This window comes from Balaenoptera acutorostrata, chromosome 13, assembly GCF_949987535.1.
Source record: "Balaenoptera acutorostrata chromosome 13, mBalAcu1.1, whole genome shotgun sequence".
Taxonomy (NCBI): domain Eukaryota; kingdom Metazoa; phylum Chordata; class Mammalia; order Artiodactyla; family Balaenopteridae; genus Balaenoptera; species Balaenoptera acutorostrata.
In genome coordinates this window covers 76,573,498-76,599,115 of record NC_080076.1, presented here as the reverse complement: position 1 = coordinate 76,599,115, position 25,618 = coordinate 76,573,498, and the positions used below count along the sequence as shown (strand labels likewise).

The following is a 25,618-nucleotide window of genomic DNA, read 5'->3' as shown; positions in this document are numbered from 1 at the left end:
AGCAACGAAGACCCAACACAGCCAATAAATAAATAATAAATAAATTTTAAAATGAGATTAGTATCTAATTTCCTTTATCCCAGTTAAAACTGTTAACTTCAAGATTGATTGACTTGTATATACTTATTAATGTTTTGTATAACATGTGACGATTAATAAGGAACCCAAAAGGGCCTAATTAGGGGAAGTCTAGGATTTTGTCTATTTGTTTATTTGTTCATCTATGACTGCTGATATTCTGCTCATCCTTCTATGCTCAGCTCAAGTAACACGACCTCTGGGGAAGCCCTCCTCTACTCCTCCTAAATTTTTGTACGTCTCTCCTTGAGGCCTCTGCTCTGGTCAGCATTTTGCGTTAACTTTATTATAGTCCTTATCACATTCTTGCATTAATGTATTTTGGAATTCTTTGTGCTGAGCACAGTGCCTGGCATATAATAGGTTTCTAACTAGATAAGGTTAGCCTTATTTATTGTTATATTTATAAGAATTATTTATCTTTTTCACAGTGTTTTTCTGTGATCCTTTAAATCTTGAACTGCTACGGTTGCAAAGAATCATTTATAATTTTCCAAAGTACAGATGGGTGTCATATGATTTCTAAAATACATATGTGATTTTCCAAGTCTCAGTGTCCATATCTGTAAAATGGAGAACTGCTTATCTTACAGGTAGTTGAGAATGTCACTTATTAGCTGTGTGATCATGGCAAATGATCTAAGCTTTTTGAGCCTGTTTCCTTGTCTTTAAATTTGAGTTATTGTGAGGATAGATGTGATACTCCGTAAAAACTGCACAGAGCAGTGTCTGCTAATGATAAGCACTCAGTGATAACTATTATTATTAACACTGAAATGAAATATTAACAATGATTTATATTAATTAATAAATGACAATGAAATGAAGTAATTGTATGAGGAAGTGCTGTAAAGTGATATTAAATGTAAAGTATTGTCATTATTATCATTATTAGGAGATTGAATAAGAGCCATAAATAAATTGATATTAATACTAGAATAAGAACTATAACTTACAATGAGTCAATAAAGGAATTCCACAGGTATTCCAATGTTTGGATGCATTATGAGTGGTATATATTATTATTAGTGTACTAAGACCAAAACCTGTACTGCAAGTCCCATCATCCTGTAAGATCTCTCACACATTGAGGAAAAAAAAGGAAAAACAAACAAACAAAAACCCTTTGGACCCGGATGTAGGCAGAAAACTACATTTCCCAGCGTGCTTCACGCCCACATCTCCGCTATATATAGTTCATCCGGGTTCTTCGAGATGCTGTTTGGCGACTCGTCGCCATTCCCAGAGCAGCTCGGCCTCGGCCCAGGGGCGAGTGTCGGTCGCTGTGTCGGAGACACTTGTCCCCGACACCAAGACAGCCAGCCCTCTCCCCTGCCCCGCGGCGGGAGAGCGTGTCCGGCCGGCCGGCGGGGCTCGCGCACCCTCCCTCGCCTCCCCTTTCCCCGCAGCCTCCGCCCCGCCAGGCCCGGCCCGGACCTCCGAGCCCCGGCCTCCTCCTCCTTCTCGGTCACCGCCGCCGCCGGGCTCAAGAGCCCCGCCCGCCGCTTCTCCTTCCAGTTTGAGAAGCCAAGGAAGGAAACAGGGAAAAATGTCGCCATGAAGGCCGAGAACCGCTGCCGCCGCCGACCCCCGCCGGCCCCGAACGCCATGAGCCTGGGTCTCAGCCGCGCCCGCTCCGCTCCGACCGCCGCCGCCGCCGCTAAGGCCCCCTTTGATGCCGCAGAGCTCCCCCAGCGCCGCCGCCACCGCCTCCGACATGGACAAGAACAGCGGCTCCAGCAGCTCCTCCGCCTCTTCGGGCAGCAGCAAAGGGCAACAGCCGCCCCGCTCCGCCTCTGCAGGGCCGGCCGGCGAGTCTAAACCCAAGAGCGGTAAGGGCGGGCCCCTGTGGTGGTGGGCGGGGGGCGACTGCTCCTGATGCTGGGGAGGATCCTCGCTCGTGTGCCAGCTGGGTCACCCAGGGACAAGCTCCGCTTTCTACTATTCATATCTTTCTCTTTTCCATGGCTCCCATTACTTTTAGTTAACGCTTAATGAGAACTGTACTGCGTGGTTTTAGTACATCCTTGCATTAAAGCTCGAAATAGCTCGGTGAAGTAGGTGCTATTCTTATCCCCATTTTGCGGATGAGGAAATTGAGGCTCAGAAAAGGTGAGGTCACCACCTAGTATGTGTAGCAGGCCTGAAGACCTGGTTTGTCTGACGCATCAGCGTACGCTCCTAAAACCACTAAGTTCATTTACCCTTAATGTTGAATTAGAATTGGGTAGTGTTCAAGTTTAAACAGGGGAGGGTGGGGCCCAGAGATTTGTTAAACTCAAATCTCATGTTGAATAACCTGGTCCCAGATCTCCTCAGATGAAGAGGACTCATCTTTGAATGGCTTTGTTTAGTGTGGAGTAGTGGTTAAGAGAACAGTCTCTGGATTCAGTCTTTTTAGGTTTGCCAGACCTTGAGTGAGTGTCTCAGTTTCCTTACCTGTAAAGGTGGAGAAAATAAATTAACTTAGGAAACAAATGAACTAATGCTTAGAGTACCTGACACCTGTTATGCACCAAATGCACATCATGTCTATTTCCTTGTTAGACTAGGGTGCTGTCGTCTTATGGGGAAGATTTTGTCATTTCTGTAGTCATGCCGCTCAATATTAAAATATGACCATCATGATGATAATAGCTACCATTTATTGAGGGCTTACCATGTGCCAGGTACTGGGCTAGGCTTTTACCTCTTTTTTCAATACTCCAGTCACCTGTCCAGCAGGGTGGAATTGTTCACATCTAAAGAAGGAAAAAGGTGAGAGGCCAGGAGTTCAGGAGTTGGCAGAGTCTGGAGTTGAATGTCTTCGTCTTACTTCAAAGCTCTGCTCTTTTGTATTTTGATTGTATTAGCAGTAATAGGAAATGTTTTCAGTGGGAATAGTGGGGATGTGTGGCAGAGAGGGGAACATTTGGAGTCCCCAAATGTGGAACTCCAGTTGTTTAAAACTTCCAAGATTAAGAAAACTGCAAGGCTGACTTAAAAACCAGAAGAACAACTGTAAGGCTGAGTTGAGTTCAGAGTTTTTCTGCTGGATATAGCAAGCTTGTTTACCTGGTACGTCAAGGTCTTCTAGAGCTTGCTTTTGGAACTCAGGTGGAGACCAGTTGTCTTGATAAGAATGAATGCTTTAAATATGTAAACAGGGATGAGTGTAGACTCTCAGGCCACGTCAGGCAGTATTATGTAGACTAATTTTGGGGTTTTGCACATGCGTGGGTTTATCGGAGATCTCCCCTAGAGATAGAGGTTTGCCAGTCCTCTTGGCCAGTGTTGGAACTAGTTTAGAACAGTCTGCATATTTTTCAGTGTAGCTGATAAATAACTTTTGCATTCTATTCCTAGATGTTAAAGATTCTGGTTCTCCAGCTATCTTAATTCTCAACTAATTTTTCTGGGGCTCCTGTTTAAGCCACTAACATACAGTCATGAGTCAGTTGCAGTAAATGCCTTAAGTTGATTTATTATTTAGTGAAACAGTAGGTGAAAGTTTGCCCCAACTCAAAATAAAACAGCAACAAAACTGAGGTATGTAAGGCATTTTACTTGTATTGTCCTGACTTTGAATATGTTGATTAGTGGAACTAACTCTCATTACGCAACAGGATGATACAGAATTCTGTTGTGGTTTGACCAAAGCAAATATTTGTCAGTGTTAACATTTCAGTCAGACTTGTATAGAGTATTAATTGCTGGGTTCATTCTGACTAAAGTGAATTTTTTTTTTTTTTTAAGCAACTACATAAAGGGACTTCCCTGTTGGTCCAGTGGTTAAGACTCCACGCTTCCACTGCAGGGGGCACGGGTTCCATCCCTGGTTGGGGAACTAAGATCCCACATGCCACGCCGCATGGCAAAAAAAAAAAAAAAAACGAAAACCGTAAAATACTCTTTTTTTTTTGGCCGCTGCTGCCATGGGGCATGTGGGTTCCTTAGTTCCCCAACCAGGGATGGAACCCGTGCCCTCTGCAGTAGAAGCATGGAGTCTTAACCACTGGACTGCCAGGGAAGTCCCCCCCCCCCCCCCAAAACACATAAAATACTTTTAAAACACTATTCACCTTATCAGTTGAAAGCTTCTGAGGAAGGAAGTAAAAACTCACGGAAAGGACTTTTTTGCTGGGCTTTATGAAATACACAGGTGTGCCCTCTGGTAGCATTAGTTTTTGTTTAATGTGTTTGTAAGAGAGCTTGAATATGTTTGCCATTGCTACTGCATACTTTTCTGGCTACTGCTATGTATATTCCCTTAGCAAAAAGGAAGGATAGGCCTGTAGCTAAATAGAGTTCCTCATCAACCATAATCACCTGTTTGCATTTAGGAACAAATTCAAAGAGAGAGTAAATAGAGATTAAAAATGGCTTAGGAAGCTAGATATTGGCTAAGGTTGAGCTGAAAGGTAGCATATACTTCCTTAAGAACATTACAACTAAGACTAATGCTACCACAGCAGATATTGTTCAGGACCTCTTACACAGTGACTTCTACTTCTAGATGGCTGCTCTAACAAAAGAGTAGATTGAAATTCTGCATAATTCCGTAAAAAGATTTCTGTAGGATTTCAGAAGCTGACTCAACACTTGATGTACTTGATTCAGCTGGAAATTGTTGAAGGGACCTCTTGAGTTTCATGGTACTGAGGTGAAGGAAGAACAGGAAAGGTGAGGTGAAAAGACATGACTTACAACTTGTCTTTCTGTTGTTAAAGTAACAAGAACAAGAGTTTTTCAGTTTTTAAATATTTAATTCCTTTTTTCACTCTCCTTTCCCTACCTCACATGAGAACAAAACCTTTGGTTTCTATTCTCTAAACCATGTGTATAATAAATGGTCATTTGCTTCCTAGTTACATGATTAATATACTTGAGTCTTTGTTCCTGTGACTGGCTTAAGTTTGCCCTTCATGCACACAGGAAATAAGTATATTTGGCTAACAGGATTTACTTGATCTTTCTGGCCAGATTGGCATACCACAGTTTCTTTGCCTTGGCTAATTGCTTCAAACATTCGCATAATACTCCTTTTCTTGGATCTGTTCCTACAGTTTTGTTCCAGTAGGGCTAAGATGTAGTTCTAAGAACGTTCAACAGTAAATATCCCAGGAATGTAGCCCAGAGGAGAGAGGTGGATTAGAGTTTGGGGAAAGTTGTTTAGAAAGAGCAAAGAGGGGCTTCCCTGGTGGCACAGTGGTTAAGAATCTGTCTGCCAGTGCAGGGGACACGGGTTCCATCCTGGTCCGGGAAGATCCCACGTGCTGCAGAGCAGCTAAGCCCGTGTGCCACAGCTACTGAGCCTGCGTTCTAGAGCCTGCGAGCTACAACTACTGAGCCCACATGCCGCAACTGCTGGAGCCCACATGCTGCAACTGCTGAAGCCCACGTGCCTAGAGCCCGTGCTCCACAATAAGAGAAGCCACTGCAACTAGAGAAAGCCCGCGCACAGCAACAAAGGCCCAACACAGCCAATAAATAAATAAATAAATACTAAAAAAAACAAACAGTAAACTGATTTAAAAAAAAAAAAAAAAACAAAGAAAGTAAAAAGAGGCAAGAGAGAGACCTGGCTGTTTGGGGGCAAACAGTGGACCCTGGCCCGAAACCAGTCTCTTGCCCCATCCTTCTGGGTGGGGGATGGTACTGCCATGGAGGTTAAAGGAAGGTCAGGTATTATGAAGCAGTTATTTTGAGGTTGGTGGTGTGAAGCACTGTCCTGACACTCTTCCTCTTATATTCCGATACCAGAAGCCAGGTTACTAGGGGTAATCTGCTCTGAAGAAAGCCTCTGAGCTGTAAATGGACCTGGAGGTTTTGATGGCTTTGAAAATTGAGGTGACTTAAAGCCTTCAATAAACACCATTTAGGGAAGTTAAAAGAATTTCCAGGCTGGTTGGCTTGAGTCCTTGGTTTCTGTGGCTTTTTGAAAGTCTAATAGGTGCTCTTGATAGGAATTTTAGATTTATTAATAATAGGCTTTCAAATAACAACAGCAACTATGTGCCAGCCACCGTGGTAGGCATTTTACAGAAGTTTTCTCTTAGTCCTCATGACTCTATAAGGAGGGAGGGGAGAGGATTAGCCCTATTTTACTGACGAGAAAACCAGGAGTTAGAGTAATTGTCCAAGTAAATTCCTAAGAAGTCCCAGGCAATGTTACTGAATACACTTTATATAAATTCACTTAACAAGCAAGTAACTTATTGGCACATGCGTCATTCCTGATACCCCCTCTCTCTTCCTTTCATTCAGAATTACTAATTTCAGCTGGATTCAGTTATCAGTTGATTCTGTAGTAAGGCCATATGTTGCCCCTCCAGAGGTGCTTGTCAACCGCTTTGGACGATGGGTAAGCAACTTGCTTGTGACATGGCATGAATCAGCAGCAGAAACTTCCTGGCTGGTATTCTGATCTCTAGACTGTGCCACCTGTTACAACTATAGCTAGAAGTGTTGATGATGCCAAATTTTTTAACTGAAAAGTTTATGGCCTGTAATTTGGTAATCGGGGGAAGAGACTGAGATATGCTTACTGTTACTTGGTGGAGACCTTTCTCTTAGGGAAATGTGGGACAGCTGAGACACAGTGGATTAAGTTTTCAAGTCTCTTGAAACTAGGATCCTGTGTTCTGGATTTGAGCCATTTAACTAATGGTCCATTTTGGAATGTGTCTTGACAGTTTTTGGCAGTTCTCAGCTCTGGGTGTGCATTAGAATCTCCTAAGGACCTTTTTTTTTTTTTTTTTTTTATATAAGGATGTGTGGGGCTCTTCCCTAGCAATTCTTTCTGATTCTTTAGATCTGGTTTGGGCCCTGACATCCATAGTTTTAAAAGTCTCTGCAAATGATTCTCTTGTGCAGCCAGGATTGTGAACAACCACTTTGAAATTTAAAACTTTCAGCAGAGAATATGTGTGTCCTAGGAACTTAGCTTGACTTTTTTGTCTGTTTTCCAAAATCTAAAGCAGATCACCTCATTGCTATGTCCTATTAGAGAAAGGAGGACAGATTCAACCCCCAACTTATTCACATGTATATTCTGGCAAGTTGCCTGTAGGACACCTCAAAAATAGCACTCCGAGTTTTATCTCTGGGTCCCAGGCCTGACTGTACCTTCAATCTTTAGCTGCCTGGGTCTAGAGATAAGAGCCAGCCTCTCACTTTAGATGTCTGACTTCATGCCTGTAGGTAAGTGGAAGACAAGATGAGGGAGTGGATTTTAGCAACTAAAATCATGAATCCTTATGTGGTCAGCTGTAATGTTTTAGAAGTGAGCAGTTCACTGTCAGAGAGCAGTTCTGTAAGCATTATGAAACGGTTTCCTTGCCAGTGTGGTAATAAGTGAAGAAATTAAAACAGCCCTCCTCCTGAGTGCCAGCTTACCTTTTTGAGCCCTTGAAGTGTAGAATCTGGCTTTACCTAAATCTATGTCTAAATCTATTAGGTCTTGAAAACAACAGGGTCAAATGCAGGATCATCTGAAATAGTCTTGGATAATAAGGTTTGGGGAACATATGTTTCCTGCATATGCCTATCCTCTTCATAAAACCTCATTTCTTTTCATGGTAAAGTTAGCTGGGGTTCTGTATCCCTCTGAATTTTCTATTTATTTGAAATCTTACTATAAACTAATTCCATGGGTTGAGAGCAAGGCAGAATTTGAGATCTGAAGCTTCATTTTCTAATTGTTACCACTGATGCCATGTTTGACAGTAACTGTTGCGAACTGAAGTAGTAGGTGAAAGTCTAGTTCTTAAATTCTAACTTTTAAGCTCTGGTCACTTTCCCTAACTGAGATTGAAAGGTGGCTGGTAGGAGTGAACCCTAGCCTGGCAGTCTTTCTTTGACAATCTGTTCTGTTTACAGTGCTTCCATCTCACATGACTATTTGGTCAGGTTTGGAGAGGATGGCATACCTCTCATTTATCCCATGTTGCTGGCAAACTGAGTGTGAAGTGGTTGCTTTGAAAATTTGGACTCTGGTTTATCAGCTAATGTTTCCTTTTCCCTGAGGATATGCTTCACCTTGAATTTATTTTTGTCTGCTGTAAAAGAAGCTGGTCACCTTGTCTAGAAATAATTTCTTGTAGGTACTTACAGTTTTTTAATTATCCAAATTATTAGTATACAGAACAGTAATTCTGTTTACTTAGGTCAGAATCTTAGAGCGTGAGGCCTGAGCACAAGAATCCCTTAAAAGCTCATCTGGGTGATTCCTACAAACTGTAGGATTGAGAACCACTGTTTTAGGCCAGCGTGAATAGCTTCATTTCCCAGAGGTAAATGTCATTAACAGCCTGCTCTGTTGCCTTTCCAGACATGTTTCTATTAATTATATATTTTTAACATAAACAGGATTAAGCTATATTTTGGCAGCTGGGAGGGGTTGTAGTTTCTGAGGCTCATGCTGAAGTCTTTTTTTAAATTTTATTTATTTATTTATTTATTTATGGCTGTGTTGGGTCTTCGTTTCTGTGCGAGGGCTTTCTCCAGCTGCGGCAAGTGGGGGCCACTCTTCATCGCGGTGCGCGGGCCTCTCACTATCGCGGCCTCTCTTGTTGCGGAGCACAGGCTCCAGACGCGCAGGCTCAGTAATTGTGGCTCACGGGCCTAGTTGCTCCGCGGCATGTGGGATCTTCCCAGACCAGGCTCGAACCCATGTCCCCTGCATTGTCAGGCAGATTCTCAACCACTGCGCCACCAGGGAAGCCCGCTGGAGTCTTCTTGACTTTATAAACTACCACCCCTTTAAAGTTTGAGGGTAAGCCTAATGGACTTCTTCATTAAAAGTCCCCCAACTTCTGTTTTCTCTGTTTTTGCTTTTAAAGCCATTAAAGTAGGGTACAGACTTGATTTGGTCAGATTTCTGTGTTGAAATAAGGCAAGATGGAGTGAGTGAAGGGACAAGAAAGATTAGTCTTTTTTTGTCCAAAAACTAATTTGGGGACCTTTCACCGTTATTTACTTGGTATGGTTCTCAGGTTCTCAGATAGGTTTTATTTCCCCCCCCCCCCCGCTTTTTTTTTTTTCCTCCCCTGCTTTTTTTTTAAAGCTGGTGAACTTTGGCACATGTTAAATGTGTCTGGTCAGGGTTCTTTGTTCAATTTGGACAAAATAATCTATGCAGTTCAGCTCCGCAGTAGAAAAAGTGGGGCAAAGAATACAAACGAGCTCTTTACACAAAATACAAATGGTTAACAGACTAAAAAAATGTTTGTTGCTAGTCATCAGAGAAATTCAAATTCAAAACAAATTATTTTGACCCTTCAATTTAAGAAAGTTTATTCAACTCAGTATTATAAAGAATGTAGTAAACTAGATGTTCTCTCTTATACTGTTGTTAGAATATAAGTAAATTAGTATGGTTCTGGAAAGCAACTTGAGGATGTGTAAAAGGCTTTATGATCATACTTAATTTGCTAATTCTACTTTGAGAACTTGACATAATTATACACACAGGTCTCTGTATAAAGAGGCTCCCAATACTATTATATTAAATAAACAAAAAGTCAGAAGCCACCTAAATGTACAACAAATTGGTTATGTTACGCCGTAAACATATGGTAGACAACAGTGTGGCCATTAATCATGTTTTTGAAGCCTAAGGGTGCATGCAAATGCTCATGGAGTAATAGGTGGAAGACAATATATCTTATATGCCTGTCATTCTGTGGAAGATGTGTGATGAGTGTATAAAATGGAGAATAAAAGGAAATTAAACACTTCATAGGTTGGTATTGCATAGGCACCGGCGAATTTATTCTTGTTTCCAAAATTGAACATATGTTCTTGTAACTGGAGAAGAAAAGCAAGAAGCAGTTTTTAAAAGGGTATAACTTTACGCTGATATACTCTTAGAGTCCAACTTCTTTTGTTTTGTCAATTTAATAGCTTCTCAGTTTGACCTCTCAAACGTATGTAAATACTGTTTTGCTTTTGTGCCTTCTGTATATCTGCTAAGACCTAGGCCACACCATTGCGGTATAGGGTCTAACTGTGTTGTAGTAATTTAAGAAGAATGCCTTCTGTCCTGCCTCCAGATAAAGTACTTTTCCTCAATATAGATAGGCTGTTCTTTTTCTGTCACTCTGTCTGAATGGACTTTTATCAATACAAGAGCAGTGATTAAGCTCTGTTACAAAGAAAGACATTGTGAACTGAGAGTCTATGTGGTTTGATCTATATTGTGTCCCTCCTGAGGGAGGGACCCTTTAGGCTTCATTCCAAAAGCAAATTTTTTTTTTCACCTTACTGTGTAATGTCTTGCCCAAAGCACTGATGCTCTGGTCCAACCCAGATTTCTTGGAGGTCATGGAAGGGCCTACTTACCTTTGTTTAAACACAATTTTGTTGGGAGGTGGAGAGCAATTCGCCAAGTATATGTATCGTTTCTTAACTAATTTTTTCCCATTTCTTGCTTTCAGATGGAAAGAACTCAAGTGGATCCAAGCGTTATAATCGCAAACGTGAACCTTCCTACCCCAAAAATGAAAATTTTATCAACCAGTCCCGTCGCTCCAATTCACAGAAAAGCAAAACTTTTAATAAGATGCCTCCTCAAAGGGGCGGCGGCAGCAGCAACAAACTCTTTAGCTCTTCTTTTAATGGTGGAAGACGAGATGAGGTATGGAATTTAGAATGTCCTTTCTAGAACATAAGCATGAGGTCTGATCCCCTATCCCCAGTTTGTTAGTGGTTGGGCAGGGGTGGGAGCAAGAGGTCCCCCCCTTTCTGAATTACTTGATTAGTTGAGGATTAACTAGGTTTGGAACTTTGCCTCCTTTCTTCCCTTGAAGGTTATGAACATTTTCTTGGAAGACATTGTAATCATGGATTGTGAGAAATTATAGCAGATTTCGGGTACCTTAATTAGTATCATCCTTTAAAAAAATTTTGTGTCATCCTTTTATTATCACTCTTGATTTATAGGTACCCTTTGGAATATTTAGGTAATAAAATGGCATTAATTAATGACATTAATTTGCCCTATAGTATCTAGAAAAATGTAAAATGCTATATATCCTTAGTCCCAGGTACTCTGATTTTAGGAGTTTCTTAGGTATCTTTCTGTAAGTGCATAAAGACTCATATACAAGGGAGGTCATTGCAACATTGTTTGTAGTTGCACAATTTAGGAAACAGACTAAATGCTATCAAAGTTAAATATATTATTGGTTAAATACATTATCCTGCTGTTTGAATGTTCCATACTATATAACCAGTATAGAGCAAGATTTAATGGATGCACTAATGGAAGAATTCATTCACTCACCAGAAATTTATGCCTCACCTACTATGCACTAAATATCATTTAGAGTTTGGAATACAGCATTGGGTGGAGCTTATAATCTAGTTTGGGGAGACAATAAACAAATTGTTATATAATAAATACAATTATTAAATTAAAAAAAAGTAGACTGAGAGCGGTAAAGGGATAGAGAGTAACAAAGAGTAGTTTTAGGAGGTGGCTAAGGAAAGCTGCTCTGAGGAGGTGAAAGCTTCTCTGAGGACTCTCTGAGTCCTGAATGAAGCAAGGGAGCACACAGTAGAATTTGAGGAAGGGTGTGTTAGCAAGAGCGAATTTACAAGTACAAGGGACCAGAGATGGTAATGTTTTTTGTGTGTTTGAGGTAAAGCAAATAGGCTATCATGGGTGGAGAAGCAGGAAATGAAGCCAAAGAGTAAGACAGAGGGATCAGATCACATGGGCCCTTGAAGGACTTTGGCTTTTGTTCAGAGAGATGGGAAGCTTTTGGGGGGCTTAAGAAGAGAAGTAAGGTAATCTGATTTGGAGTTGTAAAGGGGAGAGTGGAAGCAGGGAGACTAGTTAGGAGCTTATTAAGGTATTCCTGGTGAGAGTGATTGAAACAGAGTGATAGTGATGAGAGGGGATCATATTTGGGGAGATAGTTGCAGGTAGAGCCAGCAGGACTTTTAAATAGATTAGATGTGGGGTTTGAGCAGAGAAATAAATGACTAATGTTTTTGGTAGGGGCCCAATTCAGGTACCGTTTGCTGAAATGGGGGCAAGTTCAAGAGGAGTACAGGGTTTTGGGATGGGGAGGGAAGAGGGATGTTTAGATAAAGAATGTCATTTGGAAGTGTTATATTTGCGTTGAGATGCCTGTTGGATCTCTAAGTATAACTGAGTCGAGTTCAAGGAGGAGACCCTGGCTAGAGAGCTGTCCATGTATGTACACTTGGTGTTTGCAACTATGGAACTAAGTAGGATCATTAAGGAGTGAGTGTTGCAAAAAGGGAATAGATTCAAGGACTGAGCCTGGAGTCAGGATGATAAGGAACCAGCAAAAAGGGAGGAAGAGAACTGAAAGCCATTTGGAGAAATGGCTTGTTTTGTCCTGTGCTGCTATTAGGCTGGGTAAGAAGATTCGGATGGAAAGTTGACCATTAGATTTGGAAATGGGAAGGTAGTTTAGGTTTTTGGCCTTGCGCTGCTTTGGTGGAGTAGTGAGGACAAAAACCTGATTGGCATAGCTTTAGAGAGGATATGAAGAAGAAACAGCAAGTTTAGATAGTTACTTTCTAGTGGTTTTGCTCTTACAGGGGACCAGAGAGGTGAGGCAGTAGCTTGAGGGGAATGTGAGGTCAAGATAGATTTTAAGCTTAGAGAAATGCAGCATATTTCTGCTAATGGGATTGTTCTGGTAAGAGGGAAAACATGATGCAGAGGAGAGAGAGAGAATTGCTAATAGTGTCCTTGAGTTCCTGAGGAGTTGGGGTCTAGTGCACAGGTGGAGGAGTTGGCTTAGGAGCTTCGCCAGTTCATCCACAGTAACAAGAGGAAGGCAGACTGCTGGTAGGAGCACGTTGGAGTTCTTTTCTGATTGTTCTTACTGTCTCAGTGAAATGTAAAAGATGAGCCGAGAGAGGAGAGAGGACTGGAGGATTTGTCTGGGTGTCGGGGGGAATCCGTGGAGCACAGAAGTGTAATAGGATTGCAGTATGACCGCCGGGCCGCACAAAGGTCTACTTTAGTGAGGCTGGTTGGTATGGTGTGGTTGTGTTCTTTAGCCATGTTTACTTGCTGTGATGCCGGTGTGGATTAATTGGGAAAGTTTTGCCCAGTGAGTACAGCTGACAAAGAGAAGAGGGCAATGGAATAGGATCAGAGCCAAATAAGGAAAGAAAATTTGGGGGGAGGGTGTTGGATCACTGGTTTGGAGATCCCAGTGGAGGTGAAAAGTTGTTAGAATCAGAACTAACGGAAACAAGCTGAGAAAGGAGTGTTACTGGTAGGGTGCCCAAAATTAAGATGGTGGAAGAGGTGCAGTTATTACCACTGTGGTCTAGACTGAAGAGCAGTGCCATCCAGTAGAAATGCTAAGATAGAAATGGCAAGCCAAATATGTAACAAAGTTTTCTAGTTGCCACAGTAAACAAGTAAAAACGATGAAATTAATGTTAATATATTTAATCCAGTATAGCTAAAATGCTATTTCATGATGTGGTACTGGCCACATTTCAAGTGCTCAGTAGCCATCATATCTGGATAGTAGTGGCTGCTTTGTTATGACAGCACAGCTCTAGTTGGTATGCCCATGGGAGTGGGTGGCAGAGGTAGAGTGGAGGGCAAGCTGATTGGAGGAGAGGAAGTCAAGGAACTGAGAGGTGAACGTGTTGGAAGTGTAATCAGGAATTATGATGGGCAGTATTAGAGACAGTGGGCCAGTTAGGGTAAAAAGATGAAGGTAGAAGGTTGAGAATGTGGGAAATTTTGTTGAGTGAACACGAGCTCTTATCTCAGTTTGGGGCATTGGAGTGGAAGACTGATTAGGGGAGGCAGAGCCATATGGAGATGAGAGTCTAAGGGGTGAGAGATAAAGGATGACCTGGAAGTCTTGGGCTTCCTCTGGTGAGTTACATAAACAGTGAGGGGGAGGTGTTGTCTCCCAAGATCTGTTAAGATAAAAGGAGATTGCCTAACTGTGTGATATGCCACTGTATTTAATCATAAAGGTCGTTTGTATACTCTGATTCCGTATTCATAGAATATCTCAGAGGGTATATTGGTTGCCTCTGGAATAGAAGGTATCTTTGGCTGTATCCCTTTTTGTACTCTTTTTGCCCTCACCACGAGGCATGCGGGATCCCAGTTCCCCATCGACCAGGGATTGAACCCACGCCCCCCTGCAGTGGAATCGCGGAGCCTCAACCACATGACTGCCAGGGAAGTCCGCTTTTTTGTACTCTTTAGATTTCTTTATCATGTATATGCAAGTGCTGCTTATTAAACTCTAAATTTGACTTTACTAACAAGCAGCAAAAGCCTTAAATTTGCATTTCCTTTGACTCAGTAATTCCTACTCTACGTTCAAAAGAAATAATTGTAGGTGCTCAAATATTTGTGCACAAAGATCTATCAGCTGTTTATCATAGCATTATTTTGTTATTGCTGGAAAAGCCATGAACAATCTGTGTCCTACACTAAGGCATTATAGTATACCCATCGTAGTAGAATGGTATATAGCTATTTAAAGTGACTCTTTAGGGACTTCCCTGGTGGTCCAGTGGTTAAAGACTTCGCCTTCCAATGCAGGAGGCGCGGTTTGATCCCTGGTCGGGGAGCTAAGATCCCACATGCCTCACAGCCAAAGAACCAAAACATAAAACAGAAGGAATATTGTAATAAATTCAAGAAAGACTTTAAAAAAAAAATGGTCCACATCAAAAAAAAATCTTAAAAAAAAATAAAACTGGCTTACCAAAAAAAATTTTTTTTTAAAGTGACTGTTTACTAGTATTTAGTGACAGGGCCAAGTGCCTATGATATTAAATGGGAAAGTGGGATTAGAAAATGCACTAGCTGACTTATAGCAGGTACCTGTACCAATTCAATTTGGGAACGTCAAGAGGACCACAAAAGCTCCAACACAATAAATCTTCCATCTCTGTGCAATGGTATTTTTCATACGTGGTTTCTTGTCACTTTCTAAGCTGTTTCTGAATGTGCTGATTGGATTTATTTCTGGACACAGAGCTAGTCTGCCTACATGTTCTAATTCTGTCAGTTTTAATTAACAATGAATAGCAGTGTGTGTCTTAGACAGGAGGTCTCTGGAAGGATCCTGAAGCCTATGGCAGTTAGTAGCTGCCTGCAGGCCGCCTCCAGAGCACAGTTCCACAGATTCACGTTGACCGGAAACAAACCAGAGAGCAAGTAGCTAACAAGAGTGAAGGTGTAGGAGTCTTATGGGACTGTGGAAAGATTAATCCAGTAAGTAAATCTTTGTGCTTCAAGATAGCTAGAGGAGTTCATGCTGGGTTTTGTCATTTAATGGTTAATTGCCACTTAGGGCAGTGTAAATAGTTTATAAGTAATTGTATGTTAGAGGCTCTTTTTCTCTTTTCCACTCCCATCTAGATCTTAGGTAGACTTTTGCATTACCACATCCTAGGAAAATTGTTTACTAAATATAAGCCTGTGTTTTATTTAGTTAATATTTTAAGCCGTGTAGAAGGAGGGGTTGTGCAGGTTTCTGCTGTCATTTAGCAAGTGTCATCCTAATCTAAAATCCTCTGATTTATTCTCATTCTCTCTAGGTAGCAGAGGCTCAGCGGGCAGAGTTTAGCCCTGCCCAGTTCTCTGGTCCGAAGAAGATCAACCTGAATCACTTGTTGAATTTCACTTTTGAACCCCGTGGCCAGGCAGGTCATTTTGAAGGCAGTGGACATGGCAGCTGGGGAAAAAGGAACAAGTGGGGGCATAAGCCTTTTAACAAGGAATTGTTTTTACAAGCCAAGTGAGTATGGCTACTCTTAGGAGGGAAGTGAAATTGAGCCCTTTGGGCATTTATGGTGCAAAGAGGCTTCGTTTAAACTACTGTGGGAGAGAGGCAGAAATGGAGTTGATTCTCTCTCTCTCTCTCTCTCTCTCTCTCTCTCTCTCTCTCTCTCTCTCTCACCTCGCTTTGAAAACACGGATGTGTTTCAAGTGGATGTTCTTGGTGCTCAAAAGAATATTTAGCTTAAATAAATAAATGCTAAAATTAAATAATGCTTTAGTATCATGATGAGGTAGTAAAAGTGTTTGCTTTGGAATTGAATCCAGATTTGAATCTTGTTTTGGCCTTCGACCTTGGGTAACTTACCTAACCACTCTGAGATTCAGTTTTTCCTCTATAAAGGAGGAGAAATTACTTAAGGGAGAATTGAGTGCCAAGTTGGAGTGCTTGGCATACATTTGCTCAAATACTGATTCTCTTTTGTTTCCTTTTGTGTGGCATTAGTTATAATGTAAGGTTTGACCTTGGATCTAGACTGAAGTAACCATTTAGTACTTTATATAAACTGGTGGGAGTTCCCTGGTGGCCTAGTGGTTAGGATTCCGGGCTTTCACTGCTGTGGCCTGGGTTCGATCCCTGGTCAGGGAACTGAGAATCCCCTAAGCCGTGTGGCGTGGCCAAAATAACCAAAAAGCAAAAAACTAGTACTCAAAAGATTGAGTGGGGACAGTTTTTTCTACTGCCTGGAAGACTAGTGGTTTCGGGGGGAGGGAGGGGATCTGGCTTCCCTTCTGGTTGGTGGAGCCACAGTCTGGCTTAATTTTGGTTCAGAGGAGGGCCTGCAGGCAGCTTGGCTGGGCCTGGAAGCAGAAGAAACAGAGTTCATGGATTTAGACGCCTACCCGCTGAGTCTTTGGATTCTTTCCAGAGCCAGGACTTGGAACTGAGGCTGAAGTCCTAGTTTAGTGCTTCACAAAGCATGGCTGCTAATGGCCTGCATTTGATTTCTAAGTGAAGAGATGATGAATTTCTGCTGAAGGCTTGTTGGTGGATTCTGACAGTCTGCCTTTTACTTGTCTCTCCCTGTTTTTAGCTGCCAGTTTGTGGTGTCTGAAGACCAAGACTACACAGTTCATTTTGCTGATCCTGATACCTTAGTCAACTGGGACTTTGTGGAACAAGTGGTGAGTAGCTCAGCTAAGCTTATAACCTGTTAGTGGGAGAGAGAACTAAAGAAAGGGACCGTGGTGACAGCAGCTTTTGCCTGGGTTTACTGCTGATCCCCCTTTCTGCCTGGCCTTACAGTAGACATTTTCCAGAGATCAGTCCTGGTTTCTTCCGGAGTTCATTTTGTGGTAATTGGCTCTGGCCTGCAGGACTGGGTGTTGGAGGGCTCTGATCTGTAGGATAAAAGCAGTCCTGTCTACTACCTCTTCTCTTCTGGGAAGAAGTAATCAGGGGAATATGAGAACTCTGGTTACCCTCCTGACCCAGGATGGACTCATTACAGGGACACTTCTTCATTGGTAGCCATTTGTAGTAATCAGTATCAGATTAGGCCTTGGCCTTGTGACAGGTGAAATGAGCCACACAGCTGTTCTTTGTCCAAGCTACTGCTGTGTTTGTCGTCTCTTGAAGTTATGGGCTCTGGGTATCCCCTTGTCACTCCTAGGTTATATGATGTAGTTTCAAAATGATGGACCCAAAGCCTGGACTCCCATTACTGTGAAAATTCATAAAATCATCTGAAAATGACATAGAAGGTCTACGAAACTTAGGTTTTATATGCATTGGTTTAAAAAAAAAAAAAAGTAGAGACATATAAAGTGGAAGTCTCATTGACTTCTCTGTTGGAAATTACTGGTACATTACTTCTAGAACCTTTTTGTGCCTTTATGTATGCATACATATAAATCTTTTTTTTTGTAAATGGGATCATATATTGATTTCTGTCATTTTTTCCCTTTGATGTAGAACCCCCAAAATACCTGTTGTATAGTTGTTATAGTATATTAAACTATTATTACTGTTTCCTTTATGATTTGCTTGAAGTGCTATTGTACATACACCTGCACTGTTGAACAGTTTTATGAAGATGTGTTGTTAGAGTTGTATAGGGATGGGGATGGAAGAGGAGAGGCTTTAACTTTGATAATCTCTAGTCAATTCTGAAAGTAGTTTAACTTGTGGTGGCATTTTGTTTCAGCGCATTTGTAGCCATGAAGTGCCATCTTGCCCAATATGCCTATATCCACCTACTGCAGCCAAGATAACCCGTTGTGGACACATCTTCTGCTGGGCATGCATCCTGCACTATCTTTCATTGAGCGAGAAGACCTGGAGTAAATGTCCCATCTGTTACAGTTCTGTGCATAAGAAGGATCTCAAGAGGTAAGATGGAGATATTTACTAGATTAGACCCCAGTCTGCTAACTCCTTGCCCTGCTACAAATAAATGTCCATGTTACAGTGTTGTTGCCACAGAATCACATCAGTATGTTGTTGGTGATACCATTACAATGCAGCTGATGAAGAGGGAGAAAGGGGTGTTGGTGGCCTTGCCCAAATCCAAATGGATGAATGTAGAACATCCTATTCATCTTGGAGGTAAGTTTGGTTAATTTGGGGGCAGATAATGGTGGGTATATACCCTTTAAGGTTACTTGAATATATCTTTCTACTGTCAGAGATTTAGCCTTTCAGCAAGCCATTTCTAGCATTTCCAAATTATTCATAGTGTTCCAGTAGATTGGGGTGGAGTTTGCAGAAAGTGGTTTAACTCTTGGTTTCACATTTGGTTCAGTTGTAAAATGAAAAATTAAAATACATATAAAGCTTTGTTGAATAGTGTCTGGCTCTGTGCCCAGGTTTTGGGGATTCCACAGTCAGCCAGTCTTGGCACCTGTCATCAAGGAACTCCGTGTCTCATAGAAGAGACAGACTGGTGGCCAGGCAGTTCGGATCTAGAGTGTGGGCAGTGCTTACAGTGGGAGAAGTGCAAGAGGTTGTATTCTCTGTATTCCACATGGAAATGAGCATTGAATTAAAGTGGCATTTCAATTTCTGGGCAAAAGAGATTTTTCAGTAAACAGTATTGAAACAATTGAGTCTTATGGAAAAAATAAAATGAAATTAGATCTCTATCTCATACCATTCATAAAAATCAATTTCTGATGGATTGAAGAATTAAATGTAACAAAATCCAAAACTTTTAAAAGAAAATACAAGAAAATATCTTTATAAATCCTCAGGTTTTTTACCTGGATGGAATTTTGAACCAGGCTGAAACCATAGATGCTATAAAAGAAAAAGATTGATGAATTTGATTTTATAAGAATAAAATCCAGCAAGACTCCTCAAAGTCAACAGGTGATAAATAAACTTAGGGGAAGATTTACACATTTAAAATACAGATTAATGTCCAGAACATACAGGTGTTCTATAAATTAGATGAACAGTCTAGTAGAATAGGCTAAGCATCTGGCAAAGCATTTCCCGGAAAAGGATATCTGAATAACTCCAAGTATCTACAGAGGTTTAACTTTGCCTAGAGTTATGCAAATCAAAATGCCTATCATAGTCACTCTCACGCACGCACACACACACACACACGATGAAGCAAGTATAGGCATACCTCGTTTATTGTGCTCCACAGATACTGAGTTGTTTTTTGTTTTTTTTTTTAACAGATTTAAGGTTTATGGCAACCCTGCTGTTGTCAGATGATGGTTAGCATTTTTTAGCAATAAAGTATTTTTTAATTAAGGTATCAACGTTGTTTAGACATAATGCTATTGCACACTTAATAGACTACAGAATAGTGTAAACAAAAAACTTTTATATGCACTGGAAAACCAAAAAATTTGTGATCCACTTGATTGTGATGCTCACTTTATTGCAGTGGAACCAAACAGGCGTATCTCTGAGGTATGCCTGTACTGGGTTTTGGCAGGGGTGGGGAATTGGGTACTCTTGTTCTTTGTAGGAGTTTAAATCGATACAGCCTTTTGTGTGTGTGTGGGGGGGGGGGGTGGATTTGGTAGTATTTAAAATATGCACAACCTTTGATTTTGCATTTATACTTAAATATCATAAAGAAGTCATTTGTACCAAGGAGCATGTATAAGGATATTTTTGTTACAGTGTAATAGAAATTGGCAATAACCTAAATGTTCCACAAGAAACTTTCATCAGAGTATATCATGCTGTCGAACACGATACAGAAGGTAAAAATGAGATAGATCTGTATATTACATTTTAAAGTCCACAAAATCGGGGGGAGGGAAGTAAAGGAAATAAATCATCCATGATCTTTTTACCCAGAGGTAGTACCCCCAAACGTTAATTGTACAGTTTTCTTCTATGCGTGTATGTTTTTGTGAGATTGGGATTGTTTTCTTCTTTGGCATCTTTTCTTTCCCCATGTAATGTGGCTATTTCTCCGTGTCACTAAATGCCTCCTTCTTAGAAAAGCATTTTTAATGTCTGCAGAATTCTCTTTAATGAATACACCATCATATCATTAACTGTTTCTTTATTGGACTTACTGTTTGGTTGCAGCTTTTCTGGTACTAAAGATAATGCTATAATTAATGAACATTGTTTTTTTTTTTTTTTTTTTTGGCTGCAACTCACCGCTTGTGGGATCTTAGTTCCCCAACCAGGGATTGAACCCAGACCCTCAGCAGTGAAAGTGCAGAGTCCTAACCACTGGACCGCCAGGGCGTTCTGAGAACATTAATTTTTTGACTACATCTTTGGTTTTCTTAGGATAGCTTTCTTGTGTTACAGGGTCAGAGTTACAAACCTTATATTAAGGTCATTGCTAAAATTTTTTAAGGAAAACATGCTAAATCAGTCCATTTTCACTTTAGGAAAAAAGCTGTGTATGAACGTTCCTATTTAGTCACACAGCCATGAACTTTTTTTTTTTTTGCTGCATTGGGTTTTCGTTGCTGCGTGCGGTCTTTCTCGTTGCAGCAAGTGGGGGCTACTCTTCGTTGCGGTGCGCGGGCTTCTCATTGCAGAGCACGGGCTCTAGGCTCGCGGGCTTCAGTAGTGGCAGCACTTGGGCTCAGTAGTTGTGGCACATGGGCCCTAGAGTGCGCAGGCTTCAATAGTTGTGGCGCAAGGGCTTAGTTGCTCCATGGCATGTGGGGATCTTCCTGGAGCAGGGATTGAACCCGTGTCCCCTGCGTTGGCAGGTGGATACTTAACCACTGCACCACCAGGGAAGTCTGGCATTTCTGTCATCTTGTTGGCTTTCTTGTAGATGAACAGCACAGCCAGTACTCCAAATTGCTGCTGGCCTCGAAGGAGCAGGTGCTGCACCGGGTGGTTCAGGAAGAGAAAGCAGCACTAGAGCAGCAGCTGGCAGAGGAGAAGCACACTCCCGAGTCCTGCTTTATTGAGGCAGCTATCCAGGAACTCAAGGTGAGACGATACACTGGAAATGGGATGGGGTGGTGGGGATTAGTTACTTCAGCCCCACATTTAAGATTACAAGCGGGGAATGGCTAAAAAAGTAGGTTTGCTCTGGGCTTTGGTGATAGGAGGGAAGGGGTTGACCTAGGGATTTTTAAACTGCTCTCTGGAGCTGAAAGGAACAAGTCAAGGTGATGTTATAACTGAGACCCTTGAGTTTCTAGATTAGCTGTGTTCTTAATTTAGCAAGGTGGGTTTTTTTGTTCTTTAGGAACACACTTGGATTTATTTTTGGAGATGTTTTATTTGATGGACATTGGAGAAATTACTGTGGCCTCTCCAACGGGCTCTAGCAATGCCTGCTGAGGATTTTGGAGCATCAAGAATTATCCAAATATAGAATCCCTTATGTCCTGTATCCTCTACAATAGAGATTCTTAAACTGGAACAAGCATCAGAATCACTGGTTGTTGTGCTCCACCCTGAGGGACTGGTTCAGTAGGTCTGGGCTCAGTAAGCTTAGTAATTTGCATTATCCCAAGTTCCAGGGTGGCTCTGATGCTGCTCATCCCCAGATCACATTTTGAGAATCACTGATATATATTAGAACAGTGAAAGCCCACATGAAAGGGGCTGTGCTAAGGTACTGTACTTATTTTTATCTCACTTAAGCTCCATAACCTGGTGTGATAGAACAACTATCCCCTTTCATAGATGAGGAAATGGAATCATGGGTTAGATAATTTACTTGAGGACATATAACTAATAAGAGGTAAAGCTGGTATTTGAATTTCTATCTCTCTGACTCATAAGTCCTCTTTGGGCAGCATTCTTTGTATTTATTGGGCTGGCCAAAAAATTTATTTGGGTTTTTGTAACAGCCTACGAAAAACCCAAACGAACTTTTTGGCCAACCCAATACTTTTTAATTTCTTTCTGTAGTGCGGAGCATTTTTTCAAATGCATTTCAGGGAGAAGAAAAGCTGCGTAGAAGTAGAGCTGTCTGGGTTGAGGTGGGGGTTGCCCAGACTCTTATCTCCTGCACTGGGGCTCTCTCAAAGCTTCGTTCGTAAAAACTAGAAGACTAGTTCTGTGTCCTGGGATTTCTGTTCAGGAAGCTTTTTTGTAGTGTTGTCGTTATCATTGTCAGAGATGCTAAGCAGAGTAACATCCCATTTGAGTACTAGGCACTTTTGCTTCCTGCTTCCCTTAAAGATTGAGAATTTTAAGTACTTAGACTCTTCCTTTTTGCCTTTTAACTTTTGCTCCTGTTGAGAAAGGCCATTGTAAGATTTGGCCCTTCAAACTAAGTATGTTTCTGGTTTTCTCTCCGGTGCTCTAGACTCGGGAAGAGGCTCTGTCAGGACTGGCTGAAAGCAGAGGGGAGGTCGCTGGTGTCGTGGCTGCTCTGGAACAACTGGTGCTGATGGCTCCCTTGGCGAAGGAGTCCGTTTTTCAACCCAGGAAGGTTAGTGTCCCAGTTACAGGCTAAGTGGCTGCTGTTCCTCAAGTGCTGCTCTTCAGCTGTTAGGCCCTGCTGTGAGGTCTGAACTTTTTTGGGAGAAGAGGGAACTATGAGTTTTTCCTATGTACCTTTTAATTAATTAATTAATTAATTTATATATTTTTAAATTTTTCCTATGTGCTTTTTCTATGTGTGTTCTTTCCCCAGTGATGTTAAATCAGTGAACGTGACAGCTAAGGTAAACCTCAAGAGAGCTTGTTTCCTGTGCCTGCCTTTGCCACATGTTCTTTCTGTGACCTACAGTTTGTCCCAACAGGGCATGCTGGAGTATCTGTCTGCTTTTGATGAAGAGACTGCAGGAGTTTGTCCTCTGGGCTCTCCTCCTCGTCCTCTTGCTCTCCCTCTGGTAGAGGAAGAGGAAGCAGTTTCTGAACCAGAGCCTGAAGGGTTGTCAGAGGCCTGTGAGGACTCGGAGATAGCAGAAGACAATCTTGGAGAGGGGACCATTTGTACTGAGTCCAGCCAGCAGGAACCCGTCACCAAGCCAAACATCACACACCTGAGCAGCTCTCCTTGTTACTACTTTTACCAAGGTGAGTGTCCCTGAGGAGGAGGGCTGGGCTCCTGGGCAGCTGGGTCTGTTGTGCTTTTCAGCTTATGGGGGGGGGAGTTGGGCCTGGGATAAGGAGGGCCTGACTTGAGGATTGGCCAAGAGTATTGTGTGATAGAGCCACTTGTCTTCAGCGGAGGATGGGCAGCACATGTTCCTGCACCCCGTGAACGTGCGCTGCCTCGTGCGGGAGTATGGCAGCCTGGAGCAGAGCCCTGAGAAGATCTCAGCCACGGTGGTGGAGATCGCTGGGTATTCCATGTCTGAGGTAAGGGCCTGCCTTGTGAGGTGGAGGGGCAGGAAGCGGCATTAACCTAATCTCTTTGTGGTGGGCCTAGCTGATCCAAGTTCACAGACTGTCAAGGCCTTTAGTCTTGAAAGGTTTTAAGTCTTTTTGTTAGTGATGGTGCCTGTGAAGTTTTTAAAAGTTAAATGACCCTGCCCCACCATGCCAGGGTTCTGTTAGGTCACTCACCACTGCACTCTGTATCACAGGTTCATTTATTGTGGTTTGGGAATAGAGATGTCTCCTACTTTCTGAGATGAGTTTGTTTTTGTTTCTCCTTATTGCTTGGGAGAAATGGCCAAGAAAACAAAGTCCTTGGAGGCTTTAAGGTAGCTTACACAAGCTCGTTATGAATTTTTGGCTTAGCAGGTACCTATGAATTAGTGTCTGATAATTTACATATGTGAATTTTTGCTCTTTGAGAGTTACCGTTGTATTGATCACAAATTTGTTAAAAGCCTTAAATTTAGAGATTGTTTAAGTACTATGAACTTTCCATCAAACATGCAGAAAAAGAATAAAAAGAAAATTAAATTAATGGCCTTCTTTTTTTATTGTTTTAGGCCAAGCTTTGTTCAGTAGGGAAACCTGCTTTATCTGCCTTCCCAGTTATCATTAATTCAGTCAGTGGTTCCCAGATTTTTTTCCCAGTAAATAACTCTTATCTTCCTTATTCTCCCCTATTTGTTGTGGTCTCCCAGAAAAGCTGAAACAACTGATCAGCTTTAGATCATTCATTACCAGCCTCAATTCATTCATTTGCAGCACAAACCAAAAAACTGCTTTTGGTTGCTTATTCTACCTTATGGTAGGTTAATTGACAATTTCTATTCAGCTTTTCAAAAGCTGATAACTTGAGCAGTAACTCTTTGAGCCCCATTGCCATCTGAGAGGGTGTGGTATACTGCCGGATATCTGGGGTGGGAACCTCTGCTCTTAGAGTTAGGCCTGGTCTTAGTTGAGCATCGGTCCCTTTTCCCTTGTAGGATGTGCGGCAGCGTCATAGATACCTCTCTCACTTGCCGCTCACCTGCGAGTTCAGCATCTGTGAACTGGCTCTGCAGCCTCCTCTGGTCTCTAAGGAAACCCTAGAGTTATTCTCAGGTGAGAATGCCCCCTACTTTGCTTCCCTTTTTAGTGGAGTTCAGGGATTCTTGTGACTAGAAACCCACAAGAGGAAGTAAGGAGCTTTTGTCATGAGTCTCAGAACCTCCTGATACACTCCATCCATTCATCCAATCCAGCTGGGCCCACTCGTGTGCCCTTAGCTACTAGCCAAGTGGGAGGAGTTAATGGCCAGGTTGTCCTGGGTCTGCCTCCTCACAACCTCACCAACCCGCAGATGACATTGAGAAGAGGAAGCGGCAGCGCCAGAAGAAGGCCCGGGAGGAACGTCGCCGAGAGCGCCGGATTGAGATGGAGGAGAACAAGAGACAGGGCAGGTGTAAGTTCAAGAACTCTCATCTGAATGATGAGCACAACTGTGCATCATTGTACAGAGATCCCGTGCCTGGGCCCAGGGGCCAGACTGTTTAGGTCCTATGTCAGGTCTGCCACTTGCTTTCTTCAGCTCTTAAATGTGAGTTGTGAGAGTACCTCCTTACTTGTAGGCTTACATGAGAATTAATGAGTTGATGTTGGTCAAAGTGCATAGCACATAGTAAGTTCATCCTTGGCATAGTGGGTGAAAAAAACCTGGGCGGGTGGGGGAAGGGAATTGGAGATCTGCTGCATGTTGGGGATAACTGGCACTGTGCTCTCTGGATACATTGTTGGCCTCACCTTTGACTCTGGAGACATCTATACATAGCAAGTCTACCAGGAGAGTCTGAAATAGTTAGAGACCTATTGACAAACTAGGAAATAAGTGCAGGAAGTTAGATTTGAGCTCTTTCATACCAGTAAGTAGAATCTTTTGATCTGGTTCTTAAACATAAGCTTCACTGAACCAAGGATTGTGTGACATGAGGGTCTAGTTAACCTCCTGAAAACAAGGAATTGAGTCCTTGGCTAGGGAG

The 25,618-nt window shown here is 42.0% G+C and overlaps 1 protein-coding gene across 1 annotated transcript in view; it reads left to right on the top strand.

The window, feature by feature from the left end:
• The first annotated feature begins 1,607 nt into the window (after positions 1 to 1,607).
• RNF10 (ring finger protein 10) overlaps positions 1,608 to 25,618 on the top strand; it is a 30,751-nt gene continuing 6,740 nt past the window's right edge. The window contains exons 1-12 of the mRNA XM_007183971.2: positions 1,608 to 1,910; positions 10,497 to 10,696; positions 15,634 to 15,833; positions 16,909 to 16,999; positions 18,022 to 18,206; positions 18,286 to 18,422; positions 21,088 to 21,248; positions 22,582 to 22,707; positions 23,021 to 23,297; positions 23,449 to 23,582; positions 24,587 to 24,704; positions 24,943 to 25,044. Of these exons, the coding sequence (XP_007184033.1) occupies positions 1,754 to 1,910; positions 10,497 to 10,696; positions 15,634 to 15,833; positions 16,909 to 16,999; positions 18,022 to 18,206; positions 18,286 to 18,422; positions 21,088 to 21,248; positions 22,582 to 22,707; positions 23,021 to 23,297; positions 23,449 to 23,582; positions 24,587 to 24,704; positions 24,943 to 25,044 (1,888 nt within the window). The 5' untranslated portion in view covers positions 1,608 to 1,753. The remainder of the gene's footprint in view (positions 1,911 to 10,496; positions 10,697 to 15,633; positions 15,834 to 16,908; positions 17,000 to 18,021; positions 18,207 to 18,285; positions 18,423 to 21,087; positions 21,249 to 22,581; positions 22,708 to 23,020; positions 23,298 to 23,448; positions 23,583 to 24,586; positions 24,705 to 24,942; positions 25,045 to 25,618) is intronic.